The sequence below is a fragment of the Stegodyphus dumicola genome, chromosome X1 (genome assembly GCF_044657685.1).
Source record: "Stegodyphus dumicola isolate Sdum_Otavi_A_Nest chromosome X1, ASM4465768v1".
NCBI classification, from domain to species: Eukaryota; Metazoa; Arthropoda; class Arachnida; order Araneae; family Eresidae; genus Stegodyphus; species Stegodyphus dumicola.
This window is the reverse complement of record NC_140780.1, coordinates 128,443,191-128,466,882: the sequence shown is the minus strand read 5'-3', so window position 1 is coordinate 128,466,882 and position 23,692 is coordinate 128,443,191. Positions and strand designations below refer to the sequence as shown.

Genomic DNA, 23,692 nt, shown 5'->3' with positions numbered 1-23,692 from the left:
GATGTTAGAAGTTTTTTGTTTAAAATAAAATTAGCTCTTTTTGCCCAAGGTTTTGAAAGAGAAACTTTGATTCACTTTCCAAGCCTCTTGAAACATCACCAAGAAAATAATTCCGTTATTGATATTTGCTATTTCAAAACAACAGTTTTAAATATGAGAGAAGATTTTCTCAGCAGATTGCAAGAATTCAGAAACACATTATCCCTTTTTTTTTTTTTTTAATTAAAAAAAAAACTCTTAATAGTACTGTAACAGAATTAAATTTTTCTGCCTTTAATATTGACATTGGCAACTTTGGAATCCAATTGCTGGGTTTAAAAAACAAAGAATTATGGAGCTTGGAATTTGAACGTCTTATCTCTTGATATAAAAACATTGGAGAAAGAGCTTATTTCACAACAAAAGTTTTCTGCCTGAAGAAGAAAGACATGTTGATTTTTAAACACATGGAATAGTATTCCTGACTCATATAATCAGCTGGAAAAAACTAGTGTTTTCTGGTCTTTCCTTCTTTGGGTCTACGTACAGCTGAAGCAATCATTAGTACCTTTGACCGATTTTAACTATTAAACCGGATATTCTTTTTCAGCTAAAATATCACTTGGAATACATCCAGCCAAAATCTGAAGAGCTGCTGTCAAAAGAGTTCTTTTTAGAACTGTTTCGAGTTCTAAAAACTTTACTTAGTAATTCCTAAGAGAGTATTCCTTTTAATTTGTAATATTTTTTATGCGCATTTGGAACGAAACAGTCCACCATGAACCACATGTATACAGAGTTTTTCTCTCAATAGCTCTGTTATGTAAACTCTTAAGTACTTTATCTTGGAGATTCATTTTATTGAGTCTGTTAAGAATGTAAATACACTCGGTTTTTATTTGATCCAAGTGTGGTATAAAAGTAAGCTTTATGTCAGTCCTAACTCCCTGATATTTAATTGTCTTAGAAACCCTGACTGATTGATCATACAATTTATACCAAGGATATATTGATCTAGTATTACCATTTTTGCTATACCCAAAAGGAAACTTTTCTTTGGATCGAACTTAACTTGCAAAGACCACTTCTCTAACTCTTGAGTGGCACAACTTAATGCACTATCTTATAGTAGGACGACCACTTGCAGTGACCAATAAAATAAAGTCCTCAACATAGGCTTGTATACCAATAGTTTGTGTTAGTGTAACATTTAATGCTATATTCAATATGGTATTCCATATCAATGGACCAGATATTGATCTTTGGGGACAACCCCTTTCATAATTTCTACAATACCACTTGTTGCCATCATAAAAGAGACTTTCCTATCATTCAAAAAATCATATCAATAAAAAGATATTTCTTGGACATTTCATTTAATAGAATCAGCCACCAAACATTGAAAGACCACTTGACATCTGAAGATAAAATTGCAGTATGTTTACCTTCCCTTCTATTTCGAAGGGTTTCAGAAATTAAATTCACTGTAGCCTGGGTAGTAGTACCTTTACCCGGCATAAAATCATATGGATTCTTGTTTAAAAGATTATTTGTTAAATAATTTTGTAATCTTTGCGTCATAAGTTTATCCTGCACCTTTTCTCAAAATGGCAATAAACAAATGAGGCAGAAAGAGGAAGGATCCTTTTATCCTTTCTTTCTTTATTAAATAAAACTAATACAGCTTTTCCCCAACATTTGAGGGAAATCCCTCTTTGAAGACATTCGTTCAAAATAACTACAAAAAACTTATTATTACATTCAAAACTTTTCTTGAATAATCTCCATAGAAAGGCCATCTTTGCCAGGAGCTTTGCCCTTATTCAACATTTTTAAGAGTAAATTGTACTTCATCCAAAGTAAAGTCGTAATCATTTATCATATCTGGAGGTATCCTTGCAGTCTAGTTTAATTTGATGATGAATTGATAAATCATCCTGAGTATTTTGGCAAGAAAAATTATATTGTAGGAGATAATTTTCAGCCTCTTCTATATTTTAAGTGTAGGATCTATCTTGATATTTCAAAGAGGTGATCGATAAGGTTGGTTTATATTTATTAGTAGCGATATGATAAGGAATGCCAAAAGGTTGGTTAATATTCAATGTATATCACATAGTTGTTTCCATGTGCATTTCTTGCTCATATTAATCTCTCATTTATATTCAGCCAGTTTCTTTTTATATTGAATCTTTAACGTATTCCTCTTTATTTGATTATAAATACATCTCTGTAATTTTCTTCTAACGAGTCGAGCTTGACTCCACAATACAGCTAATTTTTTAGACCACCAATATGCTTGTTTCCCGAAAACAATATTCTGTTTTGCATGATTCTTCCTTTTGTTTTTCTTATGAATATTTACTATTGAATATGTAAGATCTTTAACATGAAGATTTAAATCAGATATATTTTCCATATTTTGTTCAGAAACTTGCATAATAAAACTCTGCAATTCTGAACGGAAATCTGACCAATTTAAAATCCAAATGTAAAATCATTCACATGTCTTCTCTCTAGAAGAGTTATGTAAAATATCAATCTCAATATGGCAATGATCACTACATGAGATATCACTAGAAACGGACTGTATTATCCGCAACATAAGGTTCTTGTAGCTGGGCTATTTTATAGTCTCTTTCAATAGTTTTAATGTATAACTGATTTGTTGCAGCTTTAGCATGATGTAAATTTATTTGAACCATTCTTAAATGCTCATGATTTGTACTAGCTATAATTCATGTGACTAATTAAGAAATCCATTTGTTGCTTATGACAATGACAATTTTTATGTAGACTGGAATGCTCAATGCTAAGCTTCAACTTGTATTTATCATTAGCTTCTTGACAGTTGGGAGTGCAAAGCAATTTATGCAATGCTTTATGCCTGGTTTCACCACATCTTGCACATATTTGTGATTCTTGGCATTTTGTTTGAAAACGCCCATACTTCGAGCACTTAAAATATTATGTTACTTTCAAGAATTCTTTTATCCTAAGGCGGGACCACCATATGTTAAGTTCACCAACCTTTATTAAGGCCCTATATTTCTTTGCATGTACACTAGCAACTCAGTGTACTTTATTATTTTAGCCTTTGATCGAAAATTTCAATTCAAAGCCACTATCTTTAAAGACCATACTTTGGTCTCTGATCATTGTCTTGAGGTCTTCTTGAGATAGGTCAGAATCTACATCATGGCTAATAATTTTTGGATCTATTTTAACAGAACATTGTATCACCACTTCATTTTTATGTAGTTCATTTGATTTAACCTCTGTTTCCAATATAAGATTTAGAACATTTATTAAGATTAGAAGCTACTCAATATAAGGTTTAGAACATTTATTAAGACTCCTCTTTTATTTATCTTCCTTATTCTTTTCACACCAGTATGTAATTAGGTAGGATCAATCGAATTCACAATTTTATTTTTAACCTTCTTGGAAGTAACTCCATCCTTTCTTGGATAAAGTAGTACTGTAAAGTCTCCAGATCTACTTCTACTAGTAGATATTTCATGGTTTTTCTGCATTATCCTCTGAAGATATAGTTTTGGATCTGCCACTGTTGCATACAAGAGGCTGAAGAGTCGATATTGCTGTGTGTTCTTCAAGCCTTCCCTTGAGAATCTCATTATCAACAGTTTGTGTAATCAAAAAGTAAAAAATATGTTGTGCCATAGAAAAACTTTTTCCTTTTAAAATATTCGTGACTAGTTGAGTTTTCTAATGAATTTATAGTTCATCCATATGTTAGTAAGGCAGTAGAGTCCACAGACTGTCTGAATTTCTTGAGATTTTAGTCCAGCCAGTAGTACGCTGGAGTTCACACTAGCTGGAAGGTGCTAGGTTTAGACCACTTCCCCTCAGAGAAGGAAGTCCCCAGACCACAAGGTACTCAGCAGTGGGGAAGTTTGTTGAAAAAGATAAAATATATCAATAAATGATCTTCAAGAGAAAAATACTTTGCATAATGTTCACTCGCTCAACTAGTACTTTTCCTGAGGGAAGCATTTGTTTTTACCCTAATGTGCTATTGGTGCTAAATTACGCTATTTCGTGACAATTTTTTTACTCGTAGTTTTGTACATGGTTTGTGATAGCTTTGCAAGTATCTCATTTCCTTTATTTTTCATTAAAAATGTTTCTAAAATTTTAAATTATTATGGTTACTTGTGCTTTCTGGTCAGTTGAATGCCATACAATCAGGCTTTTATGGTAATCTGTTAACCTTGCTTCTAATAATCTTCTAACTGACTTTTGTATTGTTGATTGATGTATTTGTCGCAAATTGTTTTAGCTTGGTATTTAAACTTTCTGAGTGTTTTACAACTTCTTGCTCTTTAACTGGTCATGTGGAAATGAATGCACAGAGCTATGATATTGCAATATTAGCTCACTTCGTATGCAGCAGCAATTATAATGTCATCAAAGTGCTCACAACCCTGAGATAGTTATATTGTTGTTAACTTTACATTTCTTATTTTCCCCCTTTGATGTAGGAGCTGAATGTATGTGAATAAGACATGTAATTTTCCATTCTTTTGATATTTTTCAATTAACTTTTTGGGCAATCTAGCATTTCATAAGTTTTCATAGAAACTTATAATTACATTTAATTGCTTTGTAATATATGTATTGTTTTTATCTTGCAGACCTTCACATAATCCAGAATTGCAAGTTATCTTAAGTCGTTCTAAGAAGCCAAATGCTGCTGCAATGGGGTGTGCTGGTAAGATTCTGCTGAATTCTTTGTCTTGATGTAACAGATAATAAAATTTTTCAGATTTTAATCAGAATTTATAATTTCTGCTGAAGGCCTGTTTTTCTAAAAACGTAGTTGACATGATTTCTTTTATGTTGCATAAGTAAATGCATATATGAGATGCTATCAGAGAGTTCCCATTCTATTGCTATTGCAACTACCTCATGATTATAAAAACAGAATTAGATCAGGGTCATTATTCCACAATCCTCCTGCATCATTCTACCATTTAATGTTGAAGTGTATGTATTATTTTATACATGTTTCTATTTAGCTTCATGCATTTTATGGTTTCGGCAGAAGATAGCAAAAGTATGCATCAGATTATGTGTGAAGCTGATAAATGTGCTTAAAATTCATGATATATTGCTTGATACTTGATATACGCTTCTGATGAATTCTGATTCATGATATATGCTTCTGATGAATCTTTAAATGTGATAATGGTTTTTTTAGTGCATTTGCTTTTCAAGCATATTGATGATGCATTTCAAGCATATGTATTCACACATATTTTATAGCATATTGATGATGGTGATGCAATGTTGAGCATTTGGGGTGAACAAGTGTTAGTAAAATGATGGAAAATATTGAATAAATTTGAAAATTCATTCATGTAGGTTGTCACCAAAGCTGAATGGCCTTCTTGAGGTTAACGAGAAACCTAAGAATACATATTTTGTATTTAAAGTCACAATGGGGGATAAAAATTCAATTTAAAACCTAGAAATAAAGTAGGAGTTCATATTAAACCTTTTTCGAAGAAACTGGAATTAATTGTTCAGGAGTTTTTCCCTCTTATTATCATGTTTTAAGGAATTTGAAAGAATATGTGCACCAAAGAAAACTGGAATGCTGATGCAGTTGCAACTGGCTGGTTCGTCTTGATAGTCTGTCTGCCATTACACCTCTGAAATCATATTGCAATTAAACTTCATGATTATACTTCTCACTTTCGGCTGCATAACATAACCTAGCTTCCTATTATTTTACTATGTTACCAAACTGAAAAGGAATGTTATCTTGAAATTGCATCTGACTTCAGTGAAAAGTGTAAGTAGTCTTTAGTAGATTCAAAGAAAAAGACTTCTGCTGCACTTTTAAGCTGTAGGAAAATAGTGAGATCAGAGTATTTGTTCACAAGGAGATTCTTTTGAAAGAGGTGGTAGCCAAAAGTTGAATGAAATTGTTCATTATTTTTTGAGTTCATGCATTATTTTTCTTTTCGTCTAGTAATTTTGTAATTGATCCTTATATTTATTGAAAAATGTGATATTTTAATTTCTAGTGAGCTGTAGTGCTCCTGATTTACAGAAGAGGGCAGTTTCATCAAATTTAAACACTTCTTCAGTCAGGAATCCGAGGTCAAATCGACACCATATGCAAAATACAGAATCTTCTTCCAAGCCTCCAGTTACTTATGGCAATAGTGTTAATTTAATTCAGCTGCATCCCTCTCAAGATGATTCAAAAGTTGGGTATGAATAATTTATTTCTCTTAGCTATATTTTCTTTTCTAAGAGTATGTGAATGGTTTTATGTAACTATTAAAAGTGTTCATTGCTAGTGACCATGAAGCAACAAATTCAGTTAGAATTTTGTGAAGTTTTTAGTATTTTCTATTCCATTGTAAAAGAAATATATAACTAGTATAAGGCCAAAAGAATTCTGTATAGAAACAACCACATCTAGGTCATGCATAATCATTCATTATCTCTCTAGTGGCTGAGTGATTAAAGTAATAAAATCCCGATACATCACAAAAACAAGATCTGGAACCGTCAAGGCAGATTTTAGATTGTTAGTTTAAATCGTGTTATAGATTACATGTAGAAATTATAAAATTAAAAATATGAGATGACATTTATGGTGTTAAATAAATCAAAATTTAACAAAAAAAGTTTCTTTTATGAAGTATTTTTTCAGTGAATAAGGTGTTCAAGCTGTTTCTTTTCTCCCACTTTTTCTTGTGCTAATACTTTCTATTTAGTTTTTAATGGAGAGAACTTTTTTTCAGTTATTAAATTCTGTTGTTCAAATCCTGTAATTGCCATGTCGAGAATTTCCACTTAATCTCATTTAAAATCGGAACTACTCTGATATTATTCCACAAACCTCCTGCATCATTCTACCATTTAATGTTGAAGTGCATGTATTATTTTATACATGTTTCTATTTAGCTTCATGCATTTTATAGTTTCAGCAGAAGATAGCAAAAGTATGCATCAGCAAAAGTATGAAGTCGCCAAATTTCTCGCCAAACATTTTTGGCGAGAAACTCCACGCTGCCATATTACTATCTAAAATTTTTGTCTAGATTTCGAACTTTAAGCCTAAAGTGCCTCCAAAAACGCTGTTTTTGCACATGCAAAAACCACATTTTGAACATACAATTGAAGCTAAAAATCCGAAACAAAAAAGTTTAAATATCATAAACGTAAAGTTTTTAACCAAAAATGTTTGACAAGAATCCATGTACACAGTGATATGTTTTAACTTAAAAAAAAAGTTACGAATTGCAAAATATAGGCAGCGAAGGAATCTACGAACTATGCACACCTGGCTTAATTAATAAATTAACATAACAACGATAAATTTCAAAGAATACCATGTACACAGCATCCTGTTTAAACTTTAAAAAACATCTACGAATTGCATAATCTAGACACTATGCACTAATCAACAAAATAAACTAAAATAACTAAAATAAATTTCAAACAATTCAAAAAAACAACAATAATGACAGAAAGTCATACTAAAAAAAACCAGTGAACATAACATTCTACAAAATAAGAAAAAGAATGAAATAAAATGCACTTACCATGAATTAATGCTTTTTCGAACAGCAGAAATACCAATTTCATACCGCCTTTAACATGCCGCCACGTAATCACTGTTGTATTTTTATGACTGCCAGACACAGTATCCAGAAAATTCATACTATGGTTCACAAATAAATAAAATCACAAATAATCACGAATCCCTACTTCTATCATGCACAGCCACTAAAAATAATCTCCCAGACCCTCTTTCCACTCCTCCAAACACCCACTGCCCCTCAACAGGATGGCCACAATGATATTTCCTTTTGCCGAACTTCAATTCAACAACTTCTACCATTTTAGCTTTCCCCCTATCTTCTCAGAGACAGACGCGAGCTCCAGCGAAAGATTTTTCAACGTCAACAGGGTTGCCATACAACACGCAATTGCGCTAAAAACCAGCGCATAACACATATCGCCATATTTGGTGAAATTAGGGCATATATCAGAGTTGTACCTTAAAATCTTTTCATTCTCAAAAATATGTTTACTTTTTTCACTATCAGTAGTGATATTTCCGGATTTGAAACCCTTCAGTACAGATTTCTCCATCTGATTACCTGATTGAGGAATGAAGCATTGTCATCACAATGAAAAACTTCTGTTTCATCATTATCATTTATTATACTTTTTTCACATTTCTTTATAAATTCCATTATTTGGAAAATTTTGCCTTTTGTAATATCCAAAATCTATGCCAAAATAAAGATGTTGTTTTGCCTAATTTTAGGGACACACTTTCATAGGCCAGAATTCTACCAGTTTTGTTTTCTCTCACCAAGGCTGCCATAAAAGGCAAGTACCAAATATGCTTTCACTGTGCAGATCGTGCTACAGCTCCAGAGTTAGAAACTCTATGGGGTTTCCCTTGATTTGAAACTGGTTATGAGTCAAAACCCCTATCATACGTGAAGTGAAATATCTTTATGTCTGAAAGATACTACAAGGAAAGGCTTTTAAACAACCTTTTTATTTAAACAGACTTTAGAGTAAGTGCGCTTCTTGTGCTAACAAAATCAACCACAGCTCATGGTGATGCAACTGAAGGAAAGTCAAATTCAAGTAAAGCGTGGAAGTCAGAGATTACACAATTTGAATGTACTCTAACCTGGCTCAGTAATTCTAACTGGAGTGTCAAAATGAAATTGTCTGCTGCAGAGTAACACAAAGTTGAATAGTTACATTTATCAAAGCTGGCAGAAACTAAATGTAGTGTGCAGGCATAAGCCACAAATGTGCTGTGTCTTAAAATCCAAGAACCTCAGTTTAAATACTAGCTAACTTATTTACATTTTGGTGAAGAAATGGAAATGAGAAGTTATAGTAAACGTAAATTCAAACTACTAAATTTTGATAAGATACTTGTAATAATAATAACTTGCAAAAAATAATAAGCTAGATCAAATTAGAAAGTTAAGGAAGAGCTCAATATGCTATGTTAACTAAAGCGTAATTATTTAGGTCAGATAGAAAAATGTTAAACCACTTTGCAATCACTCAAAGGCTGAAAGCGTGCTCCTGCCTAACATCAGTCAGTGTATAGTCATTAGCCATAGTGGGTTTTCCTAGCCATCAGTGATGTGACATACAGGAATCTCATTTTCTTTTTAAAAAAATTAATTTCACACCACATGAGGTTTTTTTTTTTTTTTTTTTTTGCTTACGGTCCACAGAGCCAGATTTTGGACTAGTATATTTCTTCCCTCTTTCTATTCCTAGTTGAATGGGCTAGTTGCATTCAGTTTTTGTGTTTTATACTGTAAATGTAAATATTAGTTTCCCATAAAAAATCTTTGATGCAATCTGGATTTTAGATAGCCTTTATGTGCCTTGCCACTATTCATAAATACAATCCAGTTTTTCACTGATGAAATTGTTTCCTAAAATCTCATTAAATAAATTAGTAATTATTTGGATTAAAAAAATTCTGTTTTCCATATTAATACAAATAACTAGAAAGAAAATCCTGCTTAAAATGTCTTCATACAATAAATGATTAATAAGAGTAATATTTTCCCCCTTAAACAAATTGCATAAGTTAGTAGTAGTTAGACTAACTGGATTGTTATAGAAATCTGAGTTTTTTAAAGTGACTATTTTCAGTTCAAATCATTGGAATTTAAGTCGTAAATTTTATCACCAAGAATGTAATCCAGAAATTAGAATATTTTCAATCTATTTCTTTAAAATGGTGAATAAATTCTGACATTTTTGATAGCTAGAAATTTAAAATGTGTTTATCTGTCCAGTGTACCAGTAACAATCTATAATTAAGTTTAGGCAAGTTTGAAAGAAATTCTCCAGTAATCAGAACTAAATGTTACCATTCGCATTCATAATTTCAGTGATATGGAAAATATTTGTATTGAGCATTTTTTGTATTAGTTAGCTAATATTTGCTTAGAAGTCAGGATCTCATTGCTACTTCTGTTTTGATGAATTGAACATTTGCATGTACAGCCTTCTATTATACTTAAAGAAGGTAAAACTCATGTTTGTGCATTTTCTAAAATTTTCATGATAAAATCATGTTACTTCTTACTGGACAGATTATTGGCCAGAACTTCAGTATTTCAGAATGTTGATTCCGGCTATTATTGGTTGGAGTGACTTTATCTCACCGTCCTGAAATTTTAAGTGAAAATTTGCACTTCTTAGCGTCTGACACCTTCCCTATTCGTGGCTTCCTGCGTGATTATTTTATTACATCCTTGGAGATTCATCAAATTCGTTTTTATTTTCCCTCAACAGGCAGATGTATGAAATTGGCATCACTGTTGATGTAATAATGAGAATTTTTGTTCTTTTTCTAATGTATTCCCTGCATGAAACACAAACATGAATAAAATTCTTGTAGAAATGACCTGCATAATAGCATCTACACGTTTCGGCAGGGTAACTACAGGGTTCGTAGCGGTCCTTACAAGTGCTTATAAGTCCTTATATTTGAAAATAGAATATAAAGGCCCTTATAGGTGCTTACTTTTTCTTTAAAACCCTTATATTTTTGTTTTTAGTGCTTTTTTTTTGCTTTTAGTGTTTTTTTTTTAATGAACGCGCATTTTTTACCTCGTACCAAAGCCGAAACTAAATAAACAACTTTTCTTCCTTATATGCAACGTCAGATGGTGAATCATACTCCCGGAAATTTCTTTTCCCCCCTTTCTCTGCATTAACGTAACCTATGGTGCGCGCGAGAGTACAGACAGGTGCACGTCGTTCTATTGGTCAAAGAATTGCGAAAATGGTAGAAAATTCCGGTACATTCGGTATTCTTTCCCTCCCGCCCAAATATTACACACGTTTGAATTTCGATCAAGATTTTAATAATTTGCATTCTCGTTCCGCGTGGTCAGTTCATATTCGTGTTTATTATGATCGTTATGCTTATATTATGAGAATACGCATGAATATTTTTAATAATGTAGTTGCAGTAACTGCTGAAGTATAGATAAATTTCCAAAAATGGGTGTTTTTTTACACAGATTAGCTTTCTAAGGAATAATATTCGGAATGGCTTAAATAAAAGGAAAGTAATCGAATGGTCAAAATAATTTCATTCCCCCAATACATTACGCAGTACTGAGGTTCTCTCCTTTCTCTGCAAAATCTCTAATATTGAAGCAGCAGACTTTTTTTTTTTTTTTTGTCGTCACTGTCCAATCTGGATTGAATAGGACTAAAGGTTTTTGCGGTCTACCCAACCCAAGCGAAGATTGATTCTATTCCGGAAATTTAGTGCAGTCTGTTGAAAATTAGAATCGGAAACACCCCAGATTAGTAATTCTCTGTCTTTTTCTTTATTTAGTTCTTTATTCTCCGAATACCGGCAGCTGGTGATTCCGATTGCATAATATTATCACATGTGAATGAAATACGCCGCATGTATTGCTCAGTAACGTTTGCTGTATTTTGCAGAGATAATTAATTTTGATGTCCAGTCTGAGATTTGTTTATGAACACTTAAAAGAGTTTTACTGTGCTTTCTAAGCAAAATATTTCTCAGTTCTGTTGGTCTTTGTTTATATGATGCACATATCAAAATGTCAAAATCATTTATTTAGCTGAGAAATCTAAAGAACGGCTACAATCTCCCCCACTCCTCTTTTTCCAGTTACTATCCGTAATATTCAGCAATTTCTGAGTATGCGGGTTAGTTGAGCTTTTACTGTTAAAGGATGACTGCATGAAGCAATTTCCCGTCTTCTGATTTCAGAAAGGTGCCTCTTTTTTACTTAAATTGCTTTGCTTGGAATATATGTTAAGGGAAAACTGTTATGCAATGAAAATTTAGAAAATGTTCAGAATTTTGATTTAAGTTAAATTATTTAAATATTAATATGAGTGGAAAAATAAATTGTATTTATTATTAGGTGCCAAACGAATACAATTAATATGGCTTTGTAATGTAGCCGTTCCTCAATAGACACTAATGCCGGCTAGCTTTAAAAGCATTTATTAACAGAGCACACAGGAACGGTTACAAACAAAAGAAATATACATAAAAATGAAACATATACCAAATGGAACATCAAACAGTTGAATAACAGAGACATAGTAAACTAACATCATGGCGGCTGGAGGTCAACTGACATTCTTTCATATTGCCAGGAGATGGCGTTTAAATAAAATAGTTCGGTTACAGTTCATGAGTTCATGGCGGGAATAAAATAGTTCAATTACACTTAAATAGGTCTGTTACATCCTCCCCCTCTGACTTCGTAGACGTCTCGGTAAGAAGTCAGGAACTGACATTTGTCTACTTTGTGCAGCAGGCGGAGAATCAGATGGACGGGCTCCAGTTTGACGAGGTGTAGATTTTGCGTCACCAGCACCTTGTGCAACAGGTGCAGATTCGGATGGTATTACACGTTTCGGGCATCCTCTTTTCTTTAAGGGAACCACTGGAATTACACGAGCTCAGTTTTGCTTATTTCGATCTTGATAAGGTTTCAAGGCTGAAACATGATACTTGCCGAGAATTTTGTCTGGTTCATGAGGATCGGCAATATCATAAGTGGTTGGAGATCTTGTAGTCACTATCACATAAGGACCATCTCTCTTCGGCATGAATTTAGCAGTTTTCTTCAGTGGACCTTTGCTGATTGGGTGGAGGGTGACCCAAACTTTATCTCCAGGAATGAATTTCGGTGTTTCTCTTCGTTTTCTGTCAGCATAACGTTTCTGTTTATCTTGATGCAATTCGGCTCTTTCTCGTACCTGTTGTACATTTCTTGCAAAACGTTTCAAATATGGAGTAATTTCGGGAACAAAATTATCGTTCTCAATTACGGCTTTTATATCAAGCTTTACATCATCTAAGGTTCGTAACTCTCATGCAAATTGAAGAAAAGAAGCAGAATGTCCAGTTGAATCACATTTGGCTGTATTCAAAGCAAACCTTATTAATGGCAGTTTATCCTTCCATGACTGATGGTCGTTACCAACAAGTATTGCTAAACGTGGTTTCAGATCTCTATTCTTCCTTTCAACTGGGTTAGATTGTGGGTGATAGACAGGAGTAAGACTTTGATCAATGTTCAAGATATAGCATAGTTGTTGCATAACAGCACTAGTAAACTGGGTACCATTATCACTTATTATTTTCCTGGGTAACCCAAATCGAAGGGCAACTTCCTCCAAAAGAATAGTGGCACATTCTCTGGCCGTGGCTTCCTTTAAAGCAAATAGTTCTGTCCACTTCGTAGCACAGTCCTGCACAATAAAAATCCATTTTTCACCAGACGGTGTTTCAGTTAGGGGACCGAAAAGATCAATTGACAAGGTTTCAAAACGTTGAGCATAGACTGGAATTTGAAGTAAGCCAGATGGCTTTTGATTAGTGGTTTCTCCCCTTACTTTGAAGACAGTGTGATATTTGTTAAGCAATGCATCAGTTGCAAGCTGATGCTGTAGTTAATTGCTGTCCTTCATTTTCTCGTAGTCGGCAGTTGTTTACAACAACTGGGGTTTCTTCCAGTACTTGGGATTGATGAGGTTTCACGAAGCTATATTTTCTTCGAGGTTCATCAGAAAAGTTCCACTTATTTTCAGCAAGATTTAAAACAATTTTAGCTTTTTGAAGAAAGTCAGTTCCTAACAGAGTCGAGTTATTTTTGGCATCAGGCAACACAAGGAGCGGAGTTTTAAACTCTCTGCCTTCGAGAAGAATGATTTGTTCGGTGCGAAATACCTCTTTTTCAGATACCAAACCATCACCGAAAGACAACCTGTAGTGTTATCTTTTCAAATACTGCATCTTGTTTTTGCAGAATATGATAGAGGGATTCACTTGCAATTGAGTGACTAGCACCAGTGTCGGCGAAAGCTGTACCGGAAACACCACCAATACTAATTGGAAATACAGCAGTCCGAGTGGAAGATAAACAGGATTGGATTTGGATAGTGCCAAAATTTGATGAATTTGAAGTCTTTGGGGGGTTACAATCTGGACATTTAGACTTGATAAAACCAGTTTTTCCGCACCCATAGCATGTTAAAGGAGGTCGCTTTTCCTCTGTTTGTTGCTGAACACGATTTGAAAAGGTTTTATGAGTTCCCTGTATGTCACTTGTTCGATTTTCTACTTTGTGTTTGGATGGATTAGTCGGTTTGTAAGAATAGTTCCGCCTGCCAGGAAGTTCAGTTTTATAGTTCGTATTTTTAACACGTACAGCTTCATAATCATCCAATTTCTGTACTAATTCAGATGAACTCTTTATTTTTCCCCAAGTATCAATAAAATGCTCCTTAACGTCACTACTGACTCTTCTTTTAAGCTGATCCGTCAGGACCAAGTCTTTGAGTGATTCAAAGTCTGTAACATCAAGACTATGAAGCCACTCTTCGAGATAATTGTTTAATTCGTAAGCAAAATCTTTCCATAAAGACCCAGGGTGTTTTTGGTGTGTAGTAAGTTTAATTTGAAATGATTCAGCATTTAATTTGAATCTTTGTAGCAGAATCTTCTTGATGTAAGAATAATCTTCTAATTTGTCTTTTGGTTCTCTTAAAATAATTTGCGAAATGTCTATAGGCAGAAGAGGTAGGAGATGAGTGATGTAATCTATTTGTTTTATATTAACTTTCTCACATTGTCTTTCAAAAATTTGCAGGTAGGTTGCAATGTCAGAAGTTCCTGTAAATTTAGGGATTAGGTGTTGAATATTTGTTCCAATAGCTGCATTTGAAGCAAAGGCGGCATAGTTAGGGTTTGAGCTAGCAGCTGCCAGGTTTAATTTTAAACGTTCCAATTCTAATAAAAGTTCTTGTTCTTTTCTTTGACGTGTCTCCAGATCGTTGCTTTCACGTTTTTGTTGTCTAGTTTCGATTAAAGTTTCCAGAAGATTCCTGGTAAAAGCCTCATCATAAGTGTCAGAATTGACGATAAGATCTTTAAGATCTATTACTCGCATAGTGTCGTTTACAGTGAAACCCAGTTCTGCAGCGAGAGTTTTTAAATCCTCTTTTCGTGCTTTGGTAAGGGAAGCAATAATTATATGAGAGGTCAGGGGGGAGGGAAAAGGTGAAGTTGAATTTGTTGTTATTTCGATTTTATTCACAATACAGTATTTTAGAATTAATAATTATACCTTTAAGTAAAATGTATATACCCCTATTAAACAGCATGTATGAATGTAAACAATGTTACTCGTACATTTATATACCACTATTAAACAGTATTTATAAATGTAAACAATAATACTCACAAAGTTTATTATTTCGAAGTCGTTAAAATATCATAAAATGCCCTCATTAATTCAACTTGTATCAAGAAAATAACATATAATAAATTGCTCAAAAATTGTTTACTACTTAGCAAAACATACAAAACATACATAAATGTCTTACCATAAGCTTTTATATTTAAGCTGAATTCTTCGAAATCTTAATCTTAACAAAATATTAAGCTGATTAAGCAACACACACTTAGTAACTCTTTTATTTAAATAGTCATTCGATTTTATTCATAATTATTTTCTTTCGCTTCAAGAAATATTTTTTAAGACATGCATTCATTAAATTGAAAACAATTATATTTACCTGAAGTAGTATATTATAATCATTTTCTCAAAATATTCGTCGAAAGATAAATCAACAAGTACAATATTTTATTTTATGTAGAATAAAACATTTAATAAGGAACAACAGCACTCAAAGGAAATAAAAATAATAAAAGATTTGACGTAAACACATCATAAATCATCGCTAGTCTAAACATTTCCGCGGGGGAAAACATCTGCTGCTGTAAGTCAGAATCGAAACTAATAAATTCTACTAAACAACGTCCATGAATATATTCAAACTTTAACATCAAAACATGTATTCAGTGAAACAATATTATTCACAAATTAATTTACTATGCGCATTAACATTTTAAAATAACAAATTACAATTCAAGAAATAACGTTTGGTTAACAGAAAGCCTTTGCTTTCGTTTAATACTCTTACGTAGTATCAATAAATGAGATTTCAGTAAAGAATTTACATTTGCTTTAAGAAGCAGCTTATAATAAATAATCAGTTTAAAAGAACTTTAAACTCAGATTAAACGATAATGTAAACGAAACTTATCTTTTCCGCTGAAATTGTCCAGTTGATGATTCGATGTGCTAGCAGCACGGTATGACAATTTTAATTCCAGAATATTTGACCAGTAGTCCACACCTGAAAAGAAACTGAGCCGATCTCCAGCAACTAAAAGTTAAATTCGGGAGTAAGAGCTTGTTAAAGCCAAACAGAAATTCTAAACATTTTGTTGCGCCATTTTGGATTCAAATTTAGTTGGACGCCAATGTGATGTAGCCGTTCCTCAATAGACACTAATGCCGGCTAGCTTTAAAAGGATTTATTAACAGAGCACACAGGAACGGTTACAAACAAAAGAAATATACATAAAAATGAAACATATACCAAATGGAACATCAAACAGTTGAATAACGGAGACATAGTAAACTAACATCATGGCGGCTGGAGGTCGACTGACGTTTTTTCATATCGCCACGAGATGGCGTTTAAATAAAATAGTTCGGTTGCAGTTCATGGCATGAATAAAATAGTTCAATTACACTTAAATAGGTCTGTTACATCTTGTTATTATTTATTTTCTATATTTTTAACTGAAATTTCATCATTAAATCTTGTAATATAGTTTAGTTCTGCATAGTTTTTTTTCTCTCATTGTAAACTAATTTTGTAAATTAAACTGTCATTTAAAATTTAAAAAAAAAAAAAGTTAATTGTTTTCCCTGGTTGAGGTAATGCTCATTCTCTTAATAAATATTGCATTGCTCATATTTTAAATTACAAGTCTAATTTTTCTTTAAGGTTATGCAGTTGTGCATAATGTAATTAGACAGGTGCTTACAGGTGCTTATTTTTTCCTTAAAATGTGCTTGAAAAGTGCTTATAGGTGCTTGGTTTTTTTAACTAAAATGTGGGTATGAACCCTGAACTATCTAATATTCTTCCTCTCTTTATATGCATAGTCATGTAGTGTATAGAGACCTTTTCCAGTTTAGTGATATAAGCATTCATTTCTTCAGTTTTGATGTGAGCATTCATTTCTTTGATATAAGCATTCATTTCTTCAGTTTTGAGATTCTACAATAAATTTTATTGTTTTTATTGTAATTTTCATATTTAAGGTTGCCATACTATTTTTATATTATAGGCTTATGTTTTTTATTTTGACTTAAATGTGTATGGTGTCTTAATTTTTTCTGAAGTATATATATATGTGTGTCTGTAGATAGATATACAGGGTGTCTCGTAAACGTTGCAACAAACTTCTGAGGGACCTAGGGCACATCATAAGGATTAACAATTGCATTGGAACCTATGCCCGGAAATGTCAGTGCTAAGTGATAGCAGAAGTAGAAGATGGGAAAGGAAATAACAGAGTGATTAATTTGAAACATTTATTGGACATGAATACAAATGGTGTATGGCAGCTTGAATGTTACTACAAATGTTCGAAGTCTGCACCATAAGATGGCAAACATGCCTGACACTGATGGACCATTGATTGCCGGACATGTTCAAACATACCTGGAGTTTCTTTGATTGTAGTAGCTGCGTAGTCGAGTCTTTTCATGAAATCCATTTCAGACACAACAGGATCATGATACACAACACTTTTGGTGGCTCCCCACAAAAAAAATCTAGACTCGATAAATCCGGTGAGCGTGGGTCCCAGAGAATCGGTCCGCCACACCCAATCCATCAATACAGGAACGATCTTTTCAAATGGCTATGAACATCCAGTCCAAAATGAGCAGGCACCCACACATTAATTTCGAGGTGTTGTGCCATGTGATGCCATATACCGTGGGAGTTTTCTCGAGCCCACAAATGCTGATTGTGGTGATTGAATATGCCATCCCTATTGAATGTGACCTCATCCATAGACAACACATAAGCTGGGAAATTAACATCACGTACACTTTCTTACAGAAACCACCGTGTGAAATACACATGTTCAAACTGAACCCTTTGGAGATGAAAGGTGTGGAAGGACTCGGTGTTCAAGACACGCTGGACACTGATGCGAGACATTCTTAATTGAGGGGCAATGGCATGTATGCTGGTCCTTGGGTTACTCTCCACTGTATGCAACACACTTTCTTCCTGAGTCGATCGTGGCCTGCCTTCACTTTTCCCGCCATTCCTTAATGACCCTGAGTGGCACAAATTTTGATGCAGACACACAAACAAATTGTGGTGTGGTTGATGTTTGTCAGAGAAACGTTCTCGATAAATGCAAGAAGCGGCTTATCCATTACCCTCAGCTATGCCATGCACTAAGTGCATGTCTGTAAGCTGTACGTTCGTATTGCATTCCATGCTTTTCATATGGTGCCTACCACTCGAATGAGGCAATCATCACTTTCCACTAGCACTCTACTGTACAGCACCGCCTGGCGGTGTACAGTCACCTTTCTGGGCATGGGTTCCTATGCAATTCCTAATCCTTATGATGTGCCCTGCCTCCCTCAGAAGTTTGTTGCAACATTTACAGGACACCCTGTATATAAAGAGAATTGCTGAAGTTTCATAAAAATATGGATATGAATTTCTGAAGGCTGCTGGATTTCTAATCTTTCAGTTTAGGAAACAAACTATAAGTGAGTAGAGTAACTTTTGTTTTTACTGGTACATGGGAAATATTAACTATGGAGGCTTTTTTCAATGTAACTACTATTTACAAATGTTAGTATTCCACTATTAAAAAACTGCTTAAAGTGTAACAGAAAAATTCTTTCAATTAACAAAGGCAATCTAATAAACAATAGTTTGAAATGAACACGTGCTTGCTTTCGTATGTCTCATTGTTATGCCATCTAAAAGAAGGTGGAAGTGCATTTTTCTGTCCTTTCATTTCAAATGTTACCTTTTTGATATTGATGACGTAGACAGTAACTGAAACAGTTGAGATAGATACCATTGAATCAATAAATTTAAAAAAGAGTTATCTCCAGTTTTTTAGCACGAAGCAAAAATGGAAGACTGTTATAAGAGGAAACACAAGGCAATGAAAAATTTAAAATTAGGCAAATAAAAAATAAGTCTTGGTTAGGTATTGATTTAAAAAACTGAATTTATTTTTTTGCCATATAGTTTTTAGCTTAGGAAACTGTAATACCCTATAGTCAAATATTTGGTTTCCCTAATAATATTCACGCTGTAAAAAAGCTCGTCTGAAGTTACGGTGATAATCTGGAATGATCAGTGTTATTGCTTTGTTGTTTCAGAATTAAATTTTAAGGAATATTGAATCTAAGTAATGTTTTATCATAAATCCTTTTCATAGAAATGTAAGTGTTGGCCATGCAAGATCTACACTGGCAAGCCAAAACATTATGACCATCCCTACGTTTTGCAATGAACTCATCTAGTATTTAACTGCTGCTGGAGAAGGTAAGGAATCACTCTTGCACATACTGTTACCAGTGATGGGAAAGGCTGGTGATCTAAGCAAATTTGATAGAGAGCAGCTTGTAATGGCTGAAGACTCTGAATGATTATCTCTGAAATTTTATGACTGGTAGGTTGTTGTTCACAGTGTGCTGTTCTTAGTATTTATGTGGAGTAGATAAATGATGGTGCAACCAGCAGTAGATGCCAAGGTGTTGGACGTCCACGCACCATCAGAGAAAAAGGTCGTCAGAGACTGCCCTGCTTGGTACAGCAAAATTGGTGCCAGACAGTGGCTCATCGTCAACCCAATACAGTGCAGGTCCAGGTGCAAGTGTTTTGGAGCAAACGGTTCAAGAGACACTGTTGGATATGGGACTGCGCAGCAGATATCCCACTCGTGTGTGTCTCTTGACCAAGCGTCAGTGTCAACTACGCATATAATGGCCCAGGAACATCGAGACTGAACCATGGATACCTAACTCACCAGAAGACAATTGCCTAGTTGGAAAAATCATGATTTCTCATTCATCATATCAATGGTCATGTCAGGGTATGCTGTCTTCCAGGCAAACAATTGATTCCCTCTTGTACAGCAAATCATACACAGGCTGGTGGTCTCAATATTAAGATATTTTCATATTAGGACCCTTAAATTTGGTAAAACAAACCATGAAGCTGCAGACTACTTGAACATAGTTCTGGATCACTTGCACCCTTGAGTGATGTTTGTCTTGCCAACTGGAAATGGAATCTTTCAGCCAGACAACATCCCGTATCACAAGGCTTGAATAGTGTTGGAGTGGTTCGAGGAGCATAAGGTTGAATTCCACTTAATGTCATGACCACCAAACTCGCCGGATCTTAACCCGATACAGCACATTTAGAATGTCATGGAGTTTCAGCTCAGCTCAAACACCACCATGCAAGAATATATCGACTTTACATGACCACTACTTAGACATTTGATATAACCTGTATCCAGTTGTCTACCAAGAACATCTGGATTGACCACCAAACTCGCCGGATGTTAACCCGATACAGCACATTTAGAATGTCATGGAGTTTCAGCTCAGCTCAAACACCACCATGCAAGAATATATCGACTTTACATGACCACTACTTAGACATTTGATATAACCTGTATCCAGTTGTCTACCAAGAACGTCTGGCATCCATGCCAAAGTGTGTTGCAGCTGCTTTTTAGGCTGAAGAGTACACAGTGTGTTATTGAGTTTGTGGTTATAAAGTTTTGGCTCTTCAGTGTATATTCTGGACTGAGCTTTGACAGGCATAAAGCATTAGATGCCATATTTGGGTGTCATTCATTTTTATGTATGTGTGCAGATTATTGAAAACAAATTTATATTAGCCCTGCTTAATGTTATGGTCTAAGCATGTGGTTGAAATTAATGCTGTGGTTAAAGTGTGTGGTTGAAAATAGGTATGACTTAAAATTGAAATTTCTTTCCTTCTGTTGTAATTCTTCTCCTTGTTATTTAAACATGGAGAGAGTATCTATGTAAAATTTATAAATTTGAGTTAAGTGCAGTTAAATAACACTTGTAGAGCAGCAGCATTTCCCTGAAAATGTGCAATACTGGTAGGAATTTAGTTGTTTTATATGTGTAAGTATTGAAAAATTATCTTAAATTGTTTTCTGAAGTTGTCATAAATACTTCTTGAGTACAAAAATGACTGCTTGAATTAAAGATTTCTAAAGCAAGTAATTAAATTGAATGCAAGTAATCATTGCCATTGATCGGACTTTTCAAGTTGACTTTTCAAGGGGAACAAACCAACTCCCGTTCAATGAACAAAAATTAAGAAATAAATACGAAGGTGTTTCAACCTTTACTCGAGCAATAAGGCGATGTCAAAACGGCAGTTCAAGCTAGGCCAAATATTTCCTTGAATAGAAGGGATAGAGAACCAATGCAGAGAACCAAAGAACTCATTCAGATAAAGCATTTTAGCTAATTCAATTTTGAGTGAAAAGCAATTTCTGCAGTAAAATTGATATCGCTCGAGTAACTGTCCCCCGACACCCTCGTGTTTATGCATTTTAGTTCAAAACTATTTGTAAAAATTAAACATTGGAAATTGTCATTATGAAATAGAATTCAAAGTAATTGAAATAAACATTAGAAAATTACAAAATATAAGAAAAATAATGCAATCTTTGTAAAAACAAATCAAAAAATAAAAAATAACATTTTAAAGATATATATATAATAAGAAAAGGAAATGTACATGAAGATATAAAGGCCAGAGAAAGCATTAATTAACTTATGTTCTTTCTAGTGGGGAGTGGGTAAAGTGTTTTCTTCCCATCTGACTCAGAAGTGTTGTGTTTCAGAAATTCTTTTTTGGCAACAGGGGCTTTGAATTATAGCAGTGGGAGACACTAGGAATTCTTGAGGGACGTATGTTGTGGAGCTCTTATTTGAGTGAAACCCTCTGTTAAAATTTTTTTGGAAATACTAGTGAATGAAAATTAATTAATTTCTGGTTAATTGTCGTGTCGTAACGATTAAGAAATTGAGAAAAGGAAAAAGGAATTTTCATTGTCAAAGAGCTATTTGACAGACTAAAGATTATGAAATAGGTCCATTTTTTTAGTAACAGCATAAGTCTGAAGACAATTAGCTTTTTACATTATATACAGCTTAGTAATTACACTATGTACAAATCTTTCAACTGATAGTCATCCAACTTATACCGCCTTCTCAGGTTTAGGAACAAATTATCATATCCCTATCAGTTAAATGATATAGAATGAGTATTTAATGCCTGTTCTTTTAAGGTAGTGGTTAATAAATTGATTGGATATTAGATTATTTTTGAGAATTTTAATAAGGAGCAAAACTTCGCATTGTAGATCTGTCGTATCTGTGCAGATATTTTTAATTCATTGTATTTGATTTATTATTGTATCGTTAATTACTTTTTTGGATATGTTGGAATTCCAATTTATTAATTTGTTAATATTGAAATGTTTCTTGTTTTGTCAAAAAGTAAAATTTTTTTTTGTAGTTAATGATTTGAAGATCTAGGTAGTCTATGCTATTTTGTGAATTATTAGTTTTATTAAGTGTAAGTCAATTTGGATAAATCTCGGAGTATTCAATTTTATTGAAATTATTAATTGTAATAAGGTCATCAATATATCTGTAAGTGTGCTTGTAGTAATTTAATTCTTGTGGTTGTAAATTTTTTTTTTGGAAGTTAAATTCTTTGATAAAGAAAAAGATATTACAGAGCGAGGTACCGGAATGGGATCCCATTGGTAGACCTCTGACTTGTTTAAAAAGTTGATTTTGAAATTTGATGTAGTTATGAAAAAGTGTGCATTTTAAGTAGGTTTCCCATTTGTTAAGATTCATAATTGTGAGCATATCAGGGAAGAGTTTAGGCAGATCTAGTAGACTAGTATAGATTTCTTCTAGAGGAAGTGAGGTATATAAGTTTTCAAAGTCATAGCAGTTAATGTTCTGTATGTTAATTGTTTGAATGGCATTAATGACAGGAGTGTTATTATGGATGATCCAGCAATAGTTATGATTAGTGTTACAATAGTTGAAAATAAATGTACAGGTTTTTTTAAGTTGAATTGAAAAATAATAGTCTACATTTTTCTTGTAATTATTAGTTCCATTTGCTATAAATCTGAATTTTAATGGTGTTTTATGGAATTTGGGAAGTGCATATAGGTTAGTAAATCTGTTGTTGCTTGGAGTTAAAGTAATATTTAGTTTTTTTATGAAAAGTTTTAATTCTGTTTATTATAGATGTTTCTGTAAGGTTGGCTAATTGATAAGTAGTTGCGTTGAAAAGTTCTTAATGAATAATTTCTGCGTAGAATTGTTTTCATATAATGCTGAAGTTATTATTTCCTTTATCTATTTTTGTAATAGTAAAAAGTTTTTTTAATTTTTTAATATCTGATGTAAGTTGCGACCAATTCAATGTACTTTTAAACTTGAGGTTAAAAAGGTATCTATAGGTAAATTCAGTTGATAGCTTGCTTTAACTATAAATTCGTTGATGTTGTTTTCGAAAGTCTTGCAACAGCAATTTTTAGTTATGTTTCTGACTTGTCTAAATTTTACATAACTCATTAGTGTTTATATATATATATATATATATATATATATATATATATATATATATATATATACAGTGGAATGCCATAAAAATTAGCATG

General features: G+C 33.3%; 1 protein-coding gene across 7 annotated transcripts in view; it reads left to right on the top strand.

Annotated features, from left to right (window-relative positions):
• LOC118183667 (uncharacterized) overlaps positions 1 to 23,692 on the top strand; it is a 315,563-nt gene that overhangs the window by 216,703 nt on the left and 75,168 nt on the right. For all 7 annotated transcript variants that reach the window (XM_085808069.1, XM_085808070.1, XM_085808072.1 and 4 more), the window contains 2 exons: positions 4,638 to 4,714; positions 6,036 to 6,225. In XM_085808069.1, coding sequence (XP_085664195.1) covers positions 4,638 to 4,714; positions 6,036 to 6,225 — 267 coding nt within the window. The remainder of the gene's footprint in view (positions 1 to 4,637; positions 4,715 to 6,035; positions 6,226 to 23,692) is intronic.